This window comes from Ranitomeya imitator, chromosome 4 (genome assembly GCF_032444005.1).
Source record: "Ranitomeya imitator isolate aRanImi1 chromosome 4, aRanImi1.pri, whole genome shotgun sequence".
NCBI classification, from domain to species: domain Eukaryota; kingdom Metazoa; phylum Chordata; class Amphibia; order Anura; family Dendrobatidae; genus Ranitomeya; species Ranitomeya imitator.
In genome coordinates, this window is record NC_091285.1 from 471,920,573 (window position 1) to 471,942,444 (window position 21,872).

At 41.4% G+C, this 21,872-nt stretch overlaps 2 protein-coding genes across 3 annotated transcripts in view; both read left to right on the plus strand.

Moving 5' to 3' along the window:
- The window catches only part of THSD4 (thrombospondin type 1 domain containing 4), a 1,349,728-nt gene that overhangs the window by 716,688 nt on the left and 611,168 nt on the right, over positions 1-21,872 (plus strand). The window lies entirely within an intron of this gene.
- LOC138676509 (uncharacterized) lies at positions 3,571-6,189 on the plus strand. Its single transcript, XM_069765885.1, has 3 exons — positions 3,571-4,237; positions 4,700-5,110; positions 5,470-6,189. Exons 2-3 carry the CDS (start codon positions 4,700-4,702, stop codon positions 5,998-6,000), a joined length of 942 nt encoding a protein of 313 aa, XP_069621986.1. The 5' UTR covers positions 3,571-4,237; the 3' UTR covers positions 6,001-6,189.

Consider the following 21,872-nt stretch of genomic DNA (forward strand, 5'->3'; position numbering starts at 1 on the left):
CAGCAGCTGACTTCATCCTGTAATTGGCACAGCACCATGATGTTATTGCCATTCACCCCACACGCTGACATCTGTTGCTGGAATATTCACTGCTCCCCACACTTGGGATTGTGAGCATGGGGAGCAGTGATTCATTCTCTTTAATTTAGGACATATGTGATCGCCCAGGAGTTAGAGGCTGTGGCTAACAATGTGCCCATTATTAATAGAAATTAATGTTCACTGCTCTCCACTCCCATAGTCCCACCAATCCCTCAGCCTGCACTGGCTTCAATGCAGAGAGGTGGGTGGGATTGTGGGCGTGGTTAACAGTGAATATTCATTTTCTTTTATAGCTGGTACAAATGTTAAATGCAGCATCATGCTCCTGCCTCCTGTGAACCTGCTCCTCCTACTTCTCCACCTCTTCAACCCTTATAGCCACAGCCAGACTATAGTCCAGAAAATAAAAATAAATATGCATATTTTTTCCCCTCAATGTGCACCCCCTCTGGGAAGCAGGAGGTAGCCCTCTATATGGGTTCCTACCCCTCTTCCCGACCCTGCTCCTGACCAATACTCCCATGCTTCAGATGCATAGATGAAGCTATTAAGTTTATGACTGATGACCAGCAGCTAGTCAAGACATCCCTACATCTGTAGTCAGACTGCAAATGCAGTGGTGGTCACTCAGTACTTGCTGATTTAAAGGTGTCCTTACCTCTTGGGCCCCTGTGTGGCTGCAAACATTGCACCGATGATATGTCCGCCTCTCCACAAATAAGAATCTGGCCTAACACAAATGTTCGGCGCACCCACACATTGTAAATGTTTATTTTATTCACTTATGTCCTCATCATACAATCTAAATTCCCTATCAGTATGTTTTTGGAGAGTGGGAAGAAAACAGAAACACGGGGAGAACATTCAGATGTTGTTCTTAGTTGAATGTTAACCCAGGATGCCAGCTCTGCAAAGCAACATTGCTAACAACTGAGCCCCCATGCTGCCCAGTACCAGTAAATGCAATGTTCATATTATCTTCACACCATGGCCCTGTTTCCAGTATATACTTGTAGCTGACATGTGGCTCCTCAATAAGTGATAGCATCCTATTTGAAAACGCAGTTGATTTTTTTTGCCTAAGAAAACAACTTTTTGAAAATGTCTGACTAAACTGACAATTGGGTGTTACCGTTCCTGTTGTTATAGATGGACTCTGTCAGCTCTGATTAGAAATTGTCAGAGTGGGTAGGGACACATTTCTCCATTCATTCTTACATTGCCAGAGGAAAGGCTCAAAGTTGTGCTCTAACATTAATGAATAGAAAACAGATCGGTCCAGAAGCTGACACATCTTCTTATCATCTGCCACACTCATTAATAGACCACTATATATTTCTTGGGCTCTATGGAAGCATCCATTTGTTTTGGTAGTTGTTAGAGATAGGTTACTTGCGAATTAATTACATTTATCAGTGAGATTAGAGATTTCCATATTTCTTTCCAGTATCATATAATGTTTTGGCCTTCGCCAGAAATATTAAAGAGTGTTTCACATCTGCTGTATAATTTATTGAATCAAACATCCTTCCCCTTGCATGCCCCATATAATTAGATCTCTCAGTTTTTCCATGTATAGAAGTAAATGGGGCATGAGAGGAAATTCAGTGACCTCAGAAGAAATCCGCATTATTGGAGCAATTCTTCTTAAGCCCCTTTGCACTCTTTAGCCCGAGACAATGTTTTATTGCAGCTCATAGTGTAACCTTTAAACTCAGCCCAAGTTAGTGTGTGTGCCGTATGCATAGGCTTCACAATGCGAGGAGATTCCATCAGCGGTGGTAAATGTTCTCCTCAGGAATGTTTTCCTTGGGAATTGTGGGTGGCGTGAGGTCAGTCTGTCCTGCTCCGGCCCTGTAGTGAATGTGCCTTGACACTGCACTTGAGTTGGGGACTGCTTTTGAAGCTTTCAAGCCTCTTCTAAATCATTTCTCAGCTTTTTTCTGCTTAAATGCTTATAGCTAAAGAGAATAAGCATGTGACACAGACAATAAAGCTAAAGTAGAGAAAGTAGGGGGGTGCTTTGGGTTGGAGAGCATTGTATCCTTGTACTCAAGCACGGCTCCCTGTGGCACAATAGCCGCGCCATATAAATATATTGACTTGCAACAAGTTCACATCTCTTCTTTGAATGATATAAAATTGGCTTTTTTTCCTCTTAATAGTACAAACTTGTGCAATGAATACCGAATCTGACACCTATGAATTAAAATTACAATCACATTACAACTTTTACATCTGGCAGTAGTACTGAGAGGGAAATTTATGTGTCCCTCTGCATACACGCACTGGGTTGTATAAATATAGACTAAACTTCTTAGGTAAAAGGCTATTCTTAAAGTCTTACAGCGGAAATATTTAACTGTTTGATTTCCTTCACGGTCATATATTTGTTCAGTTCATTTATAAGACATTAATATTAGCTTCTACAGACCTTTAGGATGCAGTTTCAGAATAGTTTTGCTGCAGCAGATCTTCTGTAGATTTGAGCACCTGCAAACATAAATATTATTGTTGTCAAAGATCAATTTTCCGGACTCTGTATTTTATAGAAAGACAAACAGAAGTTTGACTAGCTCTTGTAATGGTACATTAAAGAGGATCTTGCAACGTTAAACTGTAGACACGATGTAATAGGCGCTGCAGAGCACAATGAAATGTTATGTATTTATTTGTTTTTGCTTCACTATTGCAGAGATATTAGCAATCAAAGTATTAAGCATCTTAATGGTTATTTTTTTTGTAAGTCCACAATAGGATAGATCAGGCTCAGATAAATAATGACAGTCTGCACTCCTCACTGCAGAGTGATGACATGTGCTGGAACACAGCAGATCTGAGTGTGATTAACTGACAGCTTTCAGTTCTCATCTCTGGCATTCAATGTGGCCTGAGGGGCAGTGCTGTAGAATTGGAGTCTCATTACAAACACTTCTAGCAGTTCTCCATTCAAAATCAAATTTATTGACAGGACCAAGTACACAATAACATAGCCAAAGCAAGTGTAATGCTGCCAACTCTGCTGTACTGCCCCTTTCCCCACACTGACTGCTGGAGGTGAAAGCTGTTAATCACACTCCGCCCTGATACATGTAATCACTCTGCAGTGAGGAGAGCAGAATGTGCTATTATATCTCACCCTATGCCTGTTGTAGCCTATGGTAGGGGCATGTTCTTTTTCCCCTTGTATCTGAATGCCTTCTTATGACTGGCAGAGTTGGCAGCACTATGAGAGGTGAGCTACTAGAAGTGTTTGTATTGAATTCTAAAGGTGCCTTCACACTGAGCAATATTGCAACGAGAACGACAACGATCTATGACGTTGCAGCGTCCTGGATAACGATATCGTTGTGTTTGACACGCAGCAGCGATCCGGATCCCGCTGTGACATCGCTAGTCGTTGCCGAAAGTTCAGAACTTTATTTGGTCGTTAGATCAGCCTGAATCGTTGTGTTTGACATGAAAAGCAACGACGTCAGCAACGATGAAAGTGGCCGTCGCAGCGTCTTGTTGTGGCCAGGTAGGCGTTATGCATTACAAAAGGAGACGCCTTTAAATTTAGCAATGTCGCTCGTAGATAGATACGCAATTATTTCGAAGATCCCAATATATTACAAATTACAAAAGGAGACGCCATCTGTCATAATGGCCTGGGAGATGGTGTGAACATTATTATAGTAATGTAATTATCACCATACTCCCAAATGCATTCCAAAGACAAAAGGTGATGCCTACATCACATTATTACATTGAAAAAGGCACCCCTTTACATTACATTACAAAAGGTGACGCCAACTGTCACGACAGCCTAGGAGGTAGGTGTGAACTTTACGTAAGGGCGTATTTACAATGCATCACTATTACAAAAGAAGACCCCTTTAAATCACATTATTACATTACAAAAGGTGACGCCATAACGTTATATATTTCAAATGGCTTTGTTGTTACGTCTCACTGAGAACGCTGATAGGTCACATCGGGGTCATGTGTACCTGCGTTCCGAAATATAAACCGCGACTTTACAACTTTTCAATCACTTGTGCGTACTCTGCCATCCACGAGCATCTCGTGTGCGTCTTGGTTCGAAATCCATCGTGTTCCTTCTCCATCAACTCGTGGGCGTCTTGGCTGTAACTTTTGAGCGACCTGTTTGTAGATCTTCAACTCTGCAGCGTTCTCAATTAGTACATCTACGGTGAGTATATCCTTGTGCTGTATTCATTTGCCATGCAGCAATACTAATTTATGTGTATAGAAATAGATGTATACTACATCTCAGCAGTGATTTTTTTAGAGCTTTCACGTTTATAACCAAAGACGCTTTAGCGTCGTAGTATTTCCCTTTTAAGTGGTAATGCAAACGATTTTGTAGTATGGTGTGTTTCACCAACATGAAATTGGCCATTGACAAAATAGCAACCAATAGAATTTACAAATTTTTCAACGCTCAAAATGGATAAAAATAGCCCTCATCCCATCCCCAAATGGTGGCTATGAGGAAACACACAAACGGCCCCCATCCCATCCCCTAAATGGTGGAAATAGTCCCACGGACCATCCCATACAAAAAATGACTGATAACAATAGGAACGGCATACGGCTCATCAAACTTTTATTTTTTGCTGTTTCTTAACTTTTATTTTTTTATTTTTTAAAGATGTCTACAAATGAGCAGGACTGTGTTCGGGCACTCATAGAGATGTACCGCTCCCTGCCCTGTTTGTGGAAGATAAAATCTAAGGATTATAGCAACCGTTACATGAAGAGAGAAGCGTATGAGAAGCTGGTGGCCGTCTACAGGGAGTATCATCCCACAGAGACCGTGGATGAAAACATTGTGAGGAAAAAGATCCAGGCTCTCCGCACAGTTTTCAAAAAAGAGGTCAACAAAGTGGAAAATTCTAAGAAGTCTGGGGCCGGAACTGAGGAAGTCTATGTGCCCAGGCTGTGGTATTACGACCTGATGGCATTCACTAGAGACCAAGAAATCCCTCGCCCGTGCCAGACTGTGACTAGCCTTTGTGAGCCATCGCCCGAAGATATCCTGCCTGAGTCTCCTGACGACCATGTAAGTAGCCCCAAGCTTCCCTTCTTGTAGCATGCCGTGTGTCTTGTATGTTTATGAGACTGCATGGCTTCCAGTAATAGTGAGTCACGTTGTTCATGTTTAATCCCCCTGATGATAACAGCTGCCACTTCCTGTGTCCGTAATTAACATATTGTGTCTTCCGCACATTCGTACAGTATTGCCGGCCAATGTAGTTCTGCACAGCTCTTTAACCCCTTTGTTTTTTAACCCAGGTAACTGTTCCTCATAGGTTCCAATGGGCATAGAGGTGTTTGGGGAGGTGTGGGCTCTCTAGGGCTGTGTGGCAGAGTCGTTTGTATGTTATTTATTTTAAATTTTTCTTTTTCATGTAATTGCAGGTGCCTCTGCAACAGCGGGAAACAACGGAAGCGAACAATGTCCAGTCCCCTCAGTCCTCCAGTAGCCCGTCTGTCGAGGAGCAGACATGTCCACTGCGCCCATCTAGAAAAAGAAAATCAACAGCAGCCACACCTGTGGATCTCCTGGCAGTGGCCAACAGCATCTTGTCCAAGCACGTCACAACCAAACTCTCCCCATTCGCATCCTTGGTTGAGGAACGTTTAAACAGACTGGATGATACCCAAAGATCTCACGCGGAGAGAATAATGTTTGACGTTATGAACGCGGCAGCCGCAGGAAAACTATGCGACACATCAACATTGAGCATTGACGTCCGTCAGCCCAGTGCCCATTTTTATTGGGGACACCAACAGGAGCCCATGCACAGCACTCCTGTCCGCAGACCTGGGCCACATAATTCTCAGTTCCGGACACCACCTGCACCCCCTTCTTTTGGTGACTTATCACAAGGACCTCCTATAGCCACGCACCACTACAGTGAGATGGACACTTACTACCAAAATTTGTAGTGTTGTAGTTTAAATAAATGAGACTTGTGTTTTAGATGCTCCACAAGTAATCCCCTATGCCTTCTCCCCTGCAGGCATCCTCCTGGCACCCGGTCATTAATCCCCTATGCCTCATCAACATTAAAAAAGTATTGTAATAACAAATAATAAAATTTTTAATACAAATAATAAAATTTTTGGTTTCTTAAATTTGTGTATGTACTACGTGTCTCTTTGGCTTGGCAATAAATGACGCCGCTGGTCAATATACTACGTTGCTGGGCAATATGCGACGGGGACATGCGAATGCTAGAATACCCAATACATTACCGTCACACATAACTATATTGTTAATGATATCGTTGCTTTTTGTGACGTAGCAACGATATCGTTAACTAAATTGTTGTGTGACGGTAATGTATGCTGGGAGATCATTGGTCGCTGGGGAAAGTACAGCACTTTTTGTGGTTGCTGAATCTCCCGCTGACATCGCTGAAACGGCGTTACACACAGCATGTGTAACGCCGATTCAGCGATGTCGTCACAAGAAACAAGGGAAACATTGGGTTAATAAGTGCAGGGCCACTCTTAGTAACGTGATGTTTACCATGGTTACCGTTGTCAATGTTTAAAAAACAAACAGTACATACATTCCCGCTGTATGGTCAAGTCCCTCGCCTTCGGCTTCCCGCACTGACTGGTGAGCGCCGTCCGGTAGTAAAGCACAGCGTTGACATCACCGTTGTACTTTACGCCCGGCGCTGAGTCAGTGCTGGAAGCTGAAGGCGAGGGACATGACTATACAGCGTGAATGTAAGTATGTATTGTAATTTTTTTTTAACATTTACAACGGTAACCAGGGTAAACATCGGGTTAATAATCGCGGCCCTGCACTTAGTAACCCGATGTTTACCCTGGTTACCCGTGGACTTCTGGATCGGTGCTCGCTGGAGAGCTGTCTGTGTGACAGCTCTCCAGCGACCAAACAGCGATCGACATCATTGTCGGTATCGCTGCAGAGTCGATGAGTGTGAAGGTACCTTTAGAATATGGTGAACATCTACTAATATATATATACACACACACATCAGGAAATCACTAGTGCATAGGATGCTGAAGACTCACAGGTTTCATATGATTGATACAGAAGTAGAGTATGTTCATAGATATATATGTTTATTGGTATGTATTGGTATGTATGTAAAATAATAAGAAATAACAAATAGATATATCGTTATGTTCACATTTATTACAGAAAAAGGAGTATCATGGGTCATCCAAAAATTGTTAAAAATGAGCACTTTTACACAAGAGCACTTGAACCCCCCAACAATATCATCCATAATACATGGTATAAGTTATGCCAACAGTTACGTTACAGCTGTTGATACTGCCATGGGACAGCCCCTGGCCCATTGAAAAAGTCAGAGTATTTGTCCCTGCTATTAGTTGCATCATCACAGTACCTTCCAGAACCCAGACTTTCCAAACCACAAACCCTGTGCGCGTCTAGACGCCATTCGCCCTGGGTTACATCTCCGTTACCCTGGTCCACAGAGTCTACATACTGTGTAGGGCTGTATGCAGTGGCATCACGGCGACGTAGAAAGTTGTGGAGGACACAACAAGCAAGCACCACAGAGTCAATAGACGTTAGTTTCATGTTTAGTGCTGTGTGGAAAACCCGAAATCGGTTTGCCATAATTCCGAATGCATTTTCAACAACGCGTCTAGCTCTTGAAAGTCTGTAATTAAAGATTCGTCGTTCCGGTGTCAGAGTCTTCTGGGAGAAGGGCTTCAAAAGGTTCGGATGCAGTGGGAAAGCCTCATCTCCGACAAAGACAAAGTTCATGTTTTCTGTTGTGTCACTGTTGGGCGGCAAGGCAAGTTTATTATTTTTCAAGCGTTCCCCAAAATCTGTGTGCTCCAAAACTCCTCCATCGGATACTCTCCCGTTAATCCCAACAGACACACTTATGAAATCATAGTTAGCATTTACGAGGGCCATGAGAATTATGCTGAAATATCCCTTATAGTTATAATAAAAGGAGCCAGAGTGTGGTGGTTGGGTGATGCGTACATGTTTGCCATCCAAGGCCCCACCGCAATTCGGGAACTGCCATTGCTCCTCAAATCCCCTAGAAATCTCTTTCCAGTCATCCGGGGTCTGTGGGAAAGGCATGTAACTGCGGTGTAAAACTGAGACAATAGCTTTGCATGTCTCTGGGATGATGACGCTGAGTAGGGATCGGGATATAGCTGCGCTGTAATGCAAGTCTTGCATAGACCTGCCAGTCGCCAGGAAACGCAGCGTGACAGCCAGCCTCTCATCCACAGGGACAGCTGCTCTCATCTGTGTATTTTGCCGCCTGATATAAGGTTCTACAGCTGCAAGTAGGACATTAAATGAGTCCTCCGACATTCTCAGGTAGTTACGAAAATCATGCGGGTTGTTATCCTGCAGTTCCCTTATAAGGCCCATATGGGACAATTGATTCCTCTTCTGCAGCCACTGTTTGGTCCACATGCGGCGCTGACGCTTTACACGATTGTTTCGCGCTTGAACCTCCAGCTGGTTGTGAGCTTCTACCAATAACGCGGCCGCAACAATCACAGGTACATCCGAATGAGACATGGCAACCTGAGAAAGGAAAAAAGAAAAAAAAAAATTACTACATATAATTTTCAAAACTTACACAAGACATCCAATACTGTAATGCATTCTCCGTTGCGTCACCGATGCTGCACCATTTGACAAAAATGTTAACATAGGATGTAAGGTACTATATATATATATATATATAAATATATATATATATAGATATATATATATATATATATATATATATATATATATATATACACATACATACACACACATACATATATACATACACAGAGATATACATGGCTAATTGTAAGCAACGTTAACACAACAGCCATACCCCATAGATACCCTCCATTAAATGTACCATCCACTGAAACAAACAGGACGATGAGCGCTGCTGATTTATAACGGGAACGCCAAATAGTGACTTCTGGAGCCGACGTCACACCCGCGACGGTGTGCATAAATGGAGACGCTATAGCGTTGCGAATTGCGCGCCAGAACGGTAGAATCAAGGACCTCCTCTGGGCGTGGCTGGGTGGTGCCATACAGCGTCTCTCTTGCTAAAATGGCGGCGAGACAGCGATGTCCTCCTTTGGGGCAGACAGAGGTCCGCTTTTTTGTAAAAAAAATGGATGCCATGGACTATGAGGGCCGGGAGAGTCGCCCAGCACACCCAAATCTACATAAGAATGAGGTGTTGCGCCACATTGCCCAGAAGATGGAGCGGAGGTTCGGCATCCGGCGCAGTGCGCTGCAGCTACGCAAAAAGTGGGCCGACCTCCGGTACAAACAGCCACTTTATCTGGCAACGTTGCGGGCAGAGACCAGGCAAGGCAAGTAACAGTATAGTGTAATTGGGAGACACACAGTATCGGGAGGGGGGAATAGGGACACTCGCACTGCCGTGTGGCGCTTCCCACCTTCTATATATGTACCTCGATTTGGGGAGTTAAATTTAAATTTTATTCCTTTATGCCACTGGCCTAGGTTTGTTATTTGTGGGGGTGTCGGAAGCTCTGTACTTTGGTGTGTAAACATTGTGTTTCTTTATTTTTTGTGTATAGAGAGACAACGCCAGCAGAGGACTACAGCGGCCAGCAGCGTACGCCCACAGCCAGGGCCGTCACGTAAGTTACCCCTCATGTCTGGCAATTGCGATGGCGCCTACTTAATTTTTTATTTAAGTCGACAGCTCTGTACTTCTGGTGTCTAAACCTTGCGTGTCTTTTTTTGGGGTGTAGAGAGACGCCGCCGGCAGAGGACAGCACCCACTGCAGCCAGCAGTACAGCGGCTAGCAGCGGAAGCCCACAGCCAGTGTCGTCACGTAAGTTAACCACCCTTTTTTAGAATTTAATGACGACATACGGGCCATTAGTAGGGAGGTTAAATATTGTGTACATTACAGGTGCAGTAACCCCACCGCAGGCCACAACCCCGCCCTTTCAACACCCATCTTCCTCCCCCGGGTCGGCGTCATTCTCTCCAGCGACAAGCATTCGTAAGTGACAAAACCAGCGAGCGCTTCACCACAGTGAGTTCAATTGTTAACCAGATATGTATTTGCTTCCTTTCAGCAGCAGGAGCTGTGGCCCGAGCCAGGGGATGGGTGGTCAGCAGCTCTGCGGATGAGCAACAGGCGTCCCTTTTCCGTAAGTATTGAGAAAGTGGGAGGGGGTTATCGGTGGGATGTCACATTTGACAACGACTAAACGGACCCTAAAACATTGAACCTAAAAAAAGCCCTCTGGGGCAGTAGAAAATTGAGTGTGTAGTTACAAGTACCATTTTACAATAAACGAATTACTAACGATCATTACCAGCTATACGACCTGGTCGTGATCGTTGGTAAGTCACTGTGTGGTCGCTGGGTCGCTGTCACACAGAACGATTGCGTTAACAATATCGTTGCAACTTCACAGAAATCAAAGATATCGTTACAAAAATCGTTATTTTTGACGGTACGGTAAAATTGCTGGTTATGTAAACACATGCCACCGTTGCAGCTTTATCACTGTCCATTCTCCAACCTCTTCTATCACAGAACCGGACACCGTGAGAGAGCTGCTGGCCAAGCAAGACCGCCTGGAGCGGACAGCAGCGCTCATGCTGCAACAAGTACAGCAACATGGCCGCACGCTGCGACACCTCTTGAGGCGTGGGAGGTTCTGATTTTTTTTTTTTTTCTTTCATTGTTTGGGATATTGTTCTGTTACTTGTTATTTTTCAGTTAACAACATAAAAAAAGTTTGATTTGACACAATTATGTTTGGTTTATTGTGTCTATAGCCACCGGCAACACACCGTGCGCCAAGAAACGTCGCCACACACACTTTTTGGCCCACATAATATCTCCAGTAGTTAAAAATGAAAAGACTGCAGCTTGGTGTGTCTGTAGTATACAGATATGAGGTGGGCCAAAAATATTACATGCATCTCCATAATCACACAAATTGAGGGGACAATGGTTGTCACACGGTACATATCTATGCTCACCTGCCAGGTGTCAGAAATAGTGAATTCAGGAGCCTGTATATGTTTATCATGAATTCATTTTTCTGACACCGTACTTGATGAATATAGATAGCGTGACAGTGATTGTCTCTTGATCAAAAAAAAATAAGGTCAGTTTGTGAAAAAAAAAAATTTAGTTTACCAGTTGTGAGCTGTTTTTATTTACTTGCGGAGCAGGCCAGGGACAGCTAAGCCAAGGTAGACACAAAAGAGTTGGTTGGCCTTACCATATAGTTTGCGCAAAAAATGCTACACAGCGCCAAATAGTTTGCAAACTGCATCCGAAAGTGCCTCCATCTTGTGTGTCCGCTTACCAGATGCACAAGATAGCTGCCAGATATGTTTTATACATTACTATACCATATACTTTAGATAAGCATTGCGTCTAGCATTACTACACAGCCATTACTATACAAAAAAAAAAAATTGAACATACCGTTTATGAGCAATAAAAGAACCGATGAAGACGCCGGCAGTGGAGTACGGCGTTCCGAACAGAACGTTCACGGTAGAAGAGGATCGTAGCTGGAGAAGGATCGTTCCGGACAGGACGCTAGAAATGCAGGGAAAAACAGGCATACGCAGCTCTCGAACAATGTGAATCAATCGCTGTAGAGTCGCGGTTTATATTCTGAGACGCCGGGACGTCACATCCTGGGTGACACCTATCTGGGTGTCACCCACCTGGGTGACACCTATCTGACTACGCTGCCAATTCATCGGATCGTTAACCACTGCTGTTTGACGTGAAGCAAGCAACCAGCGACAACGATCCGTGAGTCGCTGTTACGTCACTGTATCGCTCCGGCATCGTTCGAACGTTGGTGTGTTTGACGTCTCTACAGCGATCTAAACAGCGACGCTCCAGCGATCGCCTTTTGGTCGTATCGTTGTCTATATCGCTGCAGCGTCGCTCAGTGTGAAGGTACCTTAACTCTGCTGCACTGCTTTTCCCCCAGCAAAGACTGCCAGAGATGAAAGCTGAAAGTTGTTATTCACATTTAGGTGGTTTACAGTGCACAATTATCGAGAAATGAGCATTCCTGGGAACAGTCATTCCGGTTACTCGTGCATTGTAAATGCACCCTAAGTAGCTCTCTCCAATTGTGATAACCCCATTCAGGAGAGTCTAGATGAAGATCTCAATCAAAGCTCAGTAATGTGCCTGACCTTTTAAAATTACACAATATTTCCTCTTGAGTACCCGATGTAAGTAGGATCTTAGTACCTGTTACAATTCAGCTTTATAGTATGGGGGCATTAATGGTTGGAGAAGTTTGGGAATGTTAAAGTGTAAAGGTTTTGCTGATTTTTCCATAATTAATGGTATAAATAGTTTTGCACAGGGAGTTTTTCCTTTTTAAAACATCAGAGACCAAGGCAGAAACCAACAGACCACATATTAAGTCAATTGAGTAGATTCCAATATAAATGAAAGCCACAATGCAGATTTGGACAAAGCCTTAGTAGACTCACTTTGGATGAATGTCCTATCCATACACTAAGACCCCTAAAATCTCATAGACACTATAGCAGTTTTTCACCCTTTTGCCTCTACTTCTGTTAGTATTATGAAAATATTACTTTTATATTAATTATTTTAGGATAAATAGCCTGGACCTGTGCTTGGACCATTACTTTCTGTGATCTCTAATTATTTTATTGAAGTACGCCTGAAGTCTTAAATTCCATATTTTCCTAACTGATCACCAGGTTGCTGCATAAGACTATTTGACTATTTTTTTCTGGCTGAAATATTATTCATTTCTTATCTTGCACCCAAGTGAGGAGTTGAAGTTATGCTTTGTATGACATCATGTATAATAGCCTGTATAATATGTGCTCTAAACATTTTATTATTAACCTTTAAAAAATTGAGAATGAACCTTGGTTGGTTTAGTAATGAGGTCTGCAGCACGCGGCTGTTTCCTGTGGAACAAGGCCTGCCTTTCTTATAGCAATATTTTAAAGTTTTGGCTTCCTTAAACTTCCACAACATTAAATCTTTATAGATCCTAATTTTACCTTGGCTCTGTAAAAGTGAGGTATATAGACCCTTCTTAGGGCTTTGACAGTCAAACAGGTGATCTTCTGTAACTGAGTTTTGGCCCAGCGTTTATGCTCCTGTACTTAGATGAAATGGATGATTTTCAGTGTCTGGCATACAAATATCCTAACTTTTGGTAGAGCCAAACAGAAATGTGTCTCCTCTATACAATGTGAAGGATAATTTCAGAACTTCTAATAGTATAACATACATGAAGAATGGTGGTATGTTTATATGCTGCAGATTAGATGCCAGACATTCATGCAAACTAAAATGCCGGACTGGCACTACCCATTAGTATAAAAAGTACAGAATTTGTTGTATGAGTTTCAGGTTACACCTTATTCAGATAGATTAGTTGTACTAGATATGCTAATTTTACGTAAATGTAATACAGACCTAATTTTGCTGATTCTTATGATGCAGTTAGTTTGAGCCATTTTATTTATTATGCTTTGTTTATATACCGCTATCTTATTCCACAGCGCCTTAGATACATTATCACTGTCTCCATTGGGGCTCGCAATCTAGATTCCCTATCAGTATGTCTTTGGAATGTGGGAGGAAACCGGAGTACCCGGAGGAAACCCACATAAACACAGGGAGAACATACAAACTCCTTGCAGATGTAGTCCATGGTGGGATTTGAACCCAGAATCCCAGAGCTGTAAGGTAACAGTGCTACCCACTGAGCCACCATGCTGCCATGATGCATTAGACATAATGTTATTGTCCATAACTGGTGCTATAATTTGCTCATATTATAATTGTGACATTCGCCTTCATGAATCCTGGGATGCATCCAGTATTGGATGAATAAGTCTGATCTTATTTAGATATGCTCCATCTTTTGATAAATGAGGCTGAAATCTTTTTTTTCACAAAAATCTAAACTAATTGTTCATTCCAATAATAACATAAGCTTTTTCAAAAGTAGTGAAACAAAAAAGTTCCCTGTAAAAACGTCTAGCTATGGATATTCAGAATAAAATATATTGACTGTAACCGTCATTAACATTTGGCACCTTTTCCTTAAAATTTCCATTTTGCGCCGACAACTTTTTAGTGGCACATTATTTGACATGATTAATATACTGCTTCGCTCTACTTACTTAAGCATTCTAGGATGAAGCCTCCTTTGTAACCTCGTGACATTGACAGAACAATTTGCATGCTCCTTTGCTCCTTCTTTTATGCATTTCTAATTAATGCAAGATATATTGAGAATAAAATTGCATGATAATTGTGAATGTTAGTTTGCTGGAGGAACATCGTTGTTAATCAAGCATTAATGTAAGTGTTGCGCATGTAGCTCTCATCCCCGTGTGCTGTGAAATTCTGTTTGTTTATTCATCGCACAAAAATAACAAGTTTGTTTTTCAAGTAACCTTCAGAAGAGAAAAGACGACGCACATTTTGTATGAAAAAGACGATAGCAGTAATGAATGGAATAAGCCTTCCATCAAGGGGTGGCAGAGACAACAAACAACCTAATGTCTGAAACATTTGCAAAGTATAAAACAAAAAGAAGTAAATGTTATTAATGTAATGTATGTGATCTACTGTAGTTTGTACCACAAATCTTGTTGCTGCTTCAAAATCCATTTTTACATAATTCATACTGAAAATCTGCAAAAAAAATCTACCACGGTTGATGGCAGCCTTGTAAATAATATTAATATTTCTTACCTTGCTTTCAGAGGTAGAGCATTTGGAGCTGTAATTGTTCCCATAAATGAAAAATAAAGACAGAGAGGTGCTCGCTGCAATAAGTAGGTGCTCTGAAGTAAAAATAAGTCAATAAAATTAGTAAACTCCGGCACTCAAAATGTCAATATCTCAAATTTATTGATGCAAAAAGATTATTAATTTCAATGATAGACCCAAAGGAATGCAGACACGTGTAAATCAATGTTTCGGCACATGCCACCTTTCTCATGATATGTCTGTTTCTGGCTAGGTGAACGTCTCCATGTGGCGATATATGGAATCCACGTGGCAGCATAAAGCAATTTTGTTTTACCAAGTTTACACATTTTTTTAGCCACTAAATTAGTAAAAAGAAACTATAAAATATTATATTACAGGACTCATGTTGCTTTGGAGAATTACGTTAGGTGATTTTTACTGTACATTTTTACTTAACTCTGAAAAATAACCCCAAAACAATGGCAAAATTGCATTTTCTATTCAATTTTTCCTGTCCTTAAATTTTTGTCATTTTTCATTGCTATATATCATAGAATGAATGATATCATTCAAAACTACAACTTGTCTCACAAAAAATAAATCCTCACATGCCTATGTCTGGAGAAAAATTAAAAGCTATTTCTATTTGAAAAAAAGAGGAAAAACTGGAATCGCAAAAATGAAAATTGGCTCTGTCCTTAAGCGTTTAGCCCCTTAGTGACCGATCCAGTTTTGACCATAATGACCAAGCCAATTTTTACAATACTGACCTCTCCCTTTATGACCTCTGGAACGCCTTCAACTGATTCCACTGATTGTGAGTCTGTTTTATCTTGACACATTGTACTTCGTGTTAGTGGTAAAATTTCTTCTATATGAGTTTGCGCCCTTTAATCAGAGCCATGTCACATAAAATAGTTAATAAATAACATTTCCCACATGTGTACTTTACATCAGCACAATTTTGGAAACATAATTTTTTTTGTTAGGACGTTATAAGGGTTAAAAGTTGACAATTTCTCATTTTTCCAACAAAATTTACAAATCCATTTTTTTAGGCACCACCTCAAATTTGAAGTGAGTTTGAGGGGCCTGTATGACAGAAAATACCTGAAAGTTACACTATTCTAAAAACTGCACCCCTTAAGGTGCTCAAAATCACATTCAAGAAGTTTTGTTAACCCTTCAGGTGGTTCGCGAGAACTAAAGCAATGTGGAAGTAAAAAATGAACATTTTACTTTTTCCACAAAAAAATTAATTTAGACCGAAACTTTTTTATTTTTACAAGACTATCAGGAGAAAATGGACCACAACATTTGTTGTGCAATTTCTCCTGAGTAGGCCAAAACACCCTATGTGGGGGAAAGCCACTGTTTGGATGCATGACAGGGCCCAGAAGGGAGGGAGCACCGTTTGACTTTTTTAAAAATTGGCTGGAATCAATAGCGGGCACCAAAGCGTTTGGAGACCCCCTGATATAGCTAAGCAGAGGAAACCCTCCAATTCTAACTCCAGCCCTAACACAACCCTAATCCCAACCCTAACCTGAACACACCCCTGAACCTAATCCCAACCTTAACCCTAATCCCAAGCCAAACCACATCCATAATTCTAATCACAACCCCAACACCACCCTAAACCCAACACCACAACTGTAACCCCAACACAACCCTAACCCCAACACAACCCTAACCCTAGCCCCAACCCTAACTGCAAAGAATGGAAAAATTGTTTATTTTATTATTTTTACCTAACTAAGGGAAGGATGAGGGGGGGTTTGAGATACTATCAGAGTGGTCAATATTAATCAATAGAAAAATCTATTGTTGCTGGGTACAGGCCAGCAGATTTTGGCCGGTACTCTGCACATGCACCCGCCATTTTCTTACAGGAAGAAGATGCGGAGGGTCAGGGACATAGCAGGAGGGTCCAGGGATGGCGGAGGTACCGGAGGAGCTTGGGGGACCCCATTTGTCTCTCCTCTGATATGCTAGATCATATCAGAGGAGAGAGCAATGAATGGGAGATTGGACTTTTTTGCGATCACTGTTATTCTGTGAATAATGGCGATCACAAGACTGGGGACTGTAAAAAAAAAGACTCAAATCATGTTCTCTAAGGTCTCAGTTACCCCTGGTACTCGAGACCCCGGAGATTTTCTGATGCTTGGGGGCGCTATACTCTTATTTCTCAGCGCCATTAAAAATCGGTGCTGAAGAATAAGGCCCCTTGACTGCAGCCTTTAAAATGCATATTGGCGTCGTTAAGGGGCTAAAAACATTAGCTGCTTTAAACTAATATTGTGAAGTTAACTGTTATGGACTAAAATGCACAGTATATCTTTGAAAAATAACATTTGTTTAAATTTTTATTTCATAAATTGATAGTACACATAAAAAGATGAAACTTTGTATTTTATGTTAGAGAAATCGGTTTCTTTTTCCACCAAAGTAAATAAGGCAGCACACTGCAGCGCTAGAGCATGCAAACTTGAAATACGAAATTTGAACTGCATTACTGCACTAGAAATATGAAAAATGAGAGCTTTTAGCGCATAAAAATGGCCAATTTTATGTGTACCTGGTAGCCCCTTTACGGCATCTCTCTTATACCAGGTCGTAAACTTGCCTTACCTCGCTGAGAATAAACGTCTCCATCTGAATGGGTACATGTGAAACCTCTTCCTAGACTAAAATTCTCTCTCTCTGTGGAGGGGTATTGGACCTGCTGTAATAAAACACCTGTGGCTAGGAGGCGGAGTGCATGATCAGAAGGCTAAAGAATACATTTCAAAAACCAGACCGGCACATCCAAACATAGACTAAGTGTGAACAGCACCTGTTCACACTTAGTCTATGTTTGGATGTGCCGTCAGGTTTTTGAAATCTTTCTCCACCAAGACAGATCTTTCATTTTCAAAATTCTCAATTGTTGGGTAAAATCTGTGTTTAGTGAAGACAAATTGTTACATTATAGAGATAGGAGATGGCAGTTGGTGCTGTTAACCCTGCTGTTTTGTTTGCATTTACTATACACTTGCAGTGTTCCGGGTCACTATGACCCGGCTTATTAAACCTTGATTTTAGACACTCTAACTCCTTTTTTTTTTTTATACTTTTTGCTTACTAGACTGTTTGTGAACATGTTTGGTAGTAAAAAAAAAAGAAAAATGAACTAGAAATCTTTTTTTTTTGTTTTTATTCTGAAAAAACAGATCCATCCAATGAGCAAAACGAAAATAGAAAACTACACATATTTTGTAAAAAAAAACAAAACAAAAAAAACAATCAAATCAAACATTTTGTGATAAAAAAATAAAGATAATAAACATTACAATGTGAATATATTTACATGTTGATATAAATTTACGGATTCTTGCATGAAAAACAATACACATGATTTTTGCCTAGAAATGTTTTACAGCCAGAACATGTTATACTCGTCTTGTTGTCACAAGTAGAAGGGCAATAGCTGAATCTTTTTATTTTGATGCCGGAAGAGGCCATGGGGGTAGAAGCACACAGCTGCTCTCCAAAGAAACTGAAAGGTAACATGTCTGGGCTAGCATATGTGTACTGATAAGAGCAGAGAAGATAAGAACCCTTCTGAAAACAAGCAGATAAGCCAGGAAGACAGACTTACTTAGCAAAAAAAAAATTATTTGCAAGACTTTACAGCTCAGCTTTACAAAAAAAACTCTTAGACAGCGCGTTCTGAGCAGTCCGTTCTGCGCATAATATACACGTGTAGTGCACACCTAGTGATCTCTCCGGATGCACTCTACATTTTAGAATAGACTGCGCACCAAAAATAATCAATATAAAGCCATTTTTATGGTGCGCAGATCTCAATGCATACCCCCGGTAGAGCGCGTGTAGGACCCCATTGAAATAATTTAGGAAATAAATCAATTGATATACAATAGTAGATGCAATAAATAGACCCAACTGAGGTTATAACTCCTTTATTTCACTGACAATATGGCCTCACAGCTGTAAAAAACGATGTCGGGTCACTATGACCCGAACACAACAAGTGTAACTTTTTGCGTGTAGCAAAAAGTAAACGAAAAAAAAAAAAAAAACTCATAGGTAGGTCCCCCCAAATGAGGAAAAGTCAAGTAGTCTCTAGTTTTATAGACTTACAGAAAAAAATCTACAGGGCCACAAAAAGTCTGTTCGGGTCACTATGACCCGAACAGAACAGCAGGGTTAAGATTTTATGTAAATGGAAGGGTAGGAGAAGCTCTGCCTCCAGCTCCTCCCTCCTCCTGTCCCTTCCCTGCCGTCTCCTATCTCAGTAATGCAACAATCTGTCTTCACTGAATACAATTTTACCTGTGAATTGAGAATTTTGAAAATGATCAATAATCCCTGGTTGAGAAAGAAGTGATTTCTTTGATAAGATGTATTACAGAGGTTTTTATTTGTATTAAAAAATAGATACTCTTTTAATTTGCTGAAAATTATGGCTAGATGATTAAAAAATATTTAGAATTGAGAGTCCTCAGTGGTTGATTCCTTTTAATGGATAACTGAAAAGATGGTAACAAATTGCAAGCTTTCGAGACTACTCAAGTCTCTTCATCAGGCATAGTCTGCGCCTGATGAAGAGACCTGTGTAGTCTCGAAAGATTCCAGAGTCCCGCCTGATGAAGAGACCTGAGTAGTCTTGAAAGCTTGCAATTTGTTACCATCTTTTCAGTTAGCCATTAAAAGGTATCAATCACTGAGGACTCTCAATTCTAAATATTTTTCTATCTACTGGCTAACACGGTACAAAGATATATATCTCTTTCCTGGCTAGATGATTGTAGCTCATGACATTTTTCTAAAGTTTTTTCTATTATTCTATGAGAAAATGGACCATCACCGTGTAGTTCTAATTTCCCTGTTATGAATCTGGAAGACCCACATGGCAAGTAGCTATATTGAAGTATTTTGGATAGATTTTAAAGGGGTATTCCCATCTCCAAAATCCTATCCCAATATGCATTAAGTGTAATAATAATAATATTAGCAAAAACCTCCAATTAGACATGTAGTATAGTTTTTCTGATTCATTGTGTCTCCCTCCCTATTCAGTGGCTTTGGTATTCATGGTTATGACCACGCATATAGTGAGTTAGTTATCTAGTTGTTAGTGGTTATAACGATGGATGCCTAAGCTACTGCAGTGCCCTGCACATGGGGTAAGCAACATAGTAAATCATAATAATTCTACTACATTTGTAACTGGAGATAGTTGCTAATATAGTTATTACACCTAAAATATATTGGGATAGGATCTTGGACATGGGATTACCCCTTTTAACTATGCAACCGACAAAGTGAATATCTTACTTAAAAATTATTTATTTTATGTGGCAATTTTGCCACCATATATCTAGGTTTATAAGGAAGAATTAAAGAAATCCTGTTGTGTTAAATGATGCATAGGATGAATATACACTGCTAAAAAAAAAGAGAACACTTAAACAACAGAATATAACTCCAAGTAAATCAAACTTCTGTGAAATCAAACTGTCCACTTTGGAAGTAACACTGTTTGACAATCACTTTCACATGCTGTTGTGCAAATGGAATAGACAACAGATGGAAATTATTGGCAATTATCAAGACACACTCAATAAAGGAGCGGTTCTGCAGGTGGGGACCACAGACCACATCCCAGTGGCAATGCTTTATGGCTGATGTTTTGGTCACTTTTGAGTGTTGGTTGTGCTTTCACACTCGTGGTAGCATGAGACAGACTCTACAACCCACACAAGTGGCTCAGGTAGTGCAGCTCATCCAGGATGGCATATCAATGCAAGCTGTGGCAAGAAGGTTTGCTGTGTCCAGAGGCTAGAGGTGCTACTAGGAGACAGGCCAGTACACCAGATGTGCAGGGGGCCGTAGGAGGGCAACAATCCAGCAGCAGGACCGCTACCTCAGCCTTTGTGCAAGGAGGAACAGGATGAGCACTGCCAGAGCCCTGAAAAATGACCTCCAGCAGGCCACAAATGTGCATGTGTCTGCACAAACGGTTAGAAACTGACTCCATGATGATGGTCTGAGTGCCTGATGTCCACAGATGGGGGTTGTGCTCGCAGCCCAACACCGTGCAGGTCGCTTGGCATTTGCCAAAGAACACCAGGATTGGCAAATTCGCCTCTGGTGCCCTGTGCTTGTCACAGATGAAAGCAGGTTCACACTGAGCACATCTGACAGACGTGACAGAGTCTGAAGATGTCATGGAGAGCAATTTGCTGCCTGCAACATCCTTCATCATGACCGCTTTGGCAGTAGGTCAGTAATAGTGTGGGTTGGCATTTCTTTGGAGGGCTGCACAGCCCTCCATGTGCCCGCCAGAGGTAGCCTGACTGCCATTAGGTAATGAGATGAGATCCTCAGACCCCTTGTGAGATCATACCCTGGTGCAGTTGGCCCTGGGTTCCTCCTAATGCAGGACAATGCCAGACCTCATGTGGCTGGAGTGTGTCAGCAGTTCCTGCAAGATGAAGGCATTGAAGCTATGGAGTGGCCCGCCCTTTCCCCAGACCTGAATCCGATTGAACACATCTTGGACATCATGTCTCGCACCATCCATCAACGTCACATTGCACCACAGACTGTCCAGGAGTTGGCAGATGCTTTAGTTCAGGTCTGGGAGGAGATCCCTCAGATAACCATCCGCTGCCTCATCAGGAGCATGCCCAGGCATTGTTGGGAGGTCATACAGGCATGTAGATGCCATACACACTACTAAGCATCCTTTCCTTGTCTTAAGGCATTTCCACTGAAGTTGAATCAGCCTGTAACTTCATTTTCCACTTTGATTTTGAGCATCATTCCAACTCCAGACCTCCGTGGGATATTAGTTGTGATTTATCTTGATAATTTTTAGGTTTTATTGTTCAAAACACATTCCACTATGTAATGAATAAAGATTTACAACTGGAATGTTTCATTCAGTGATATCTAGGATGTGGGATTTTAGTGTTTCCTTTATTTTTTTGTATTTGTATTTGCAGTGTATTTAATTGTGAAGA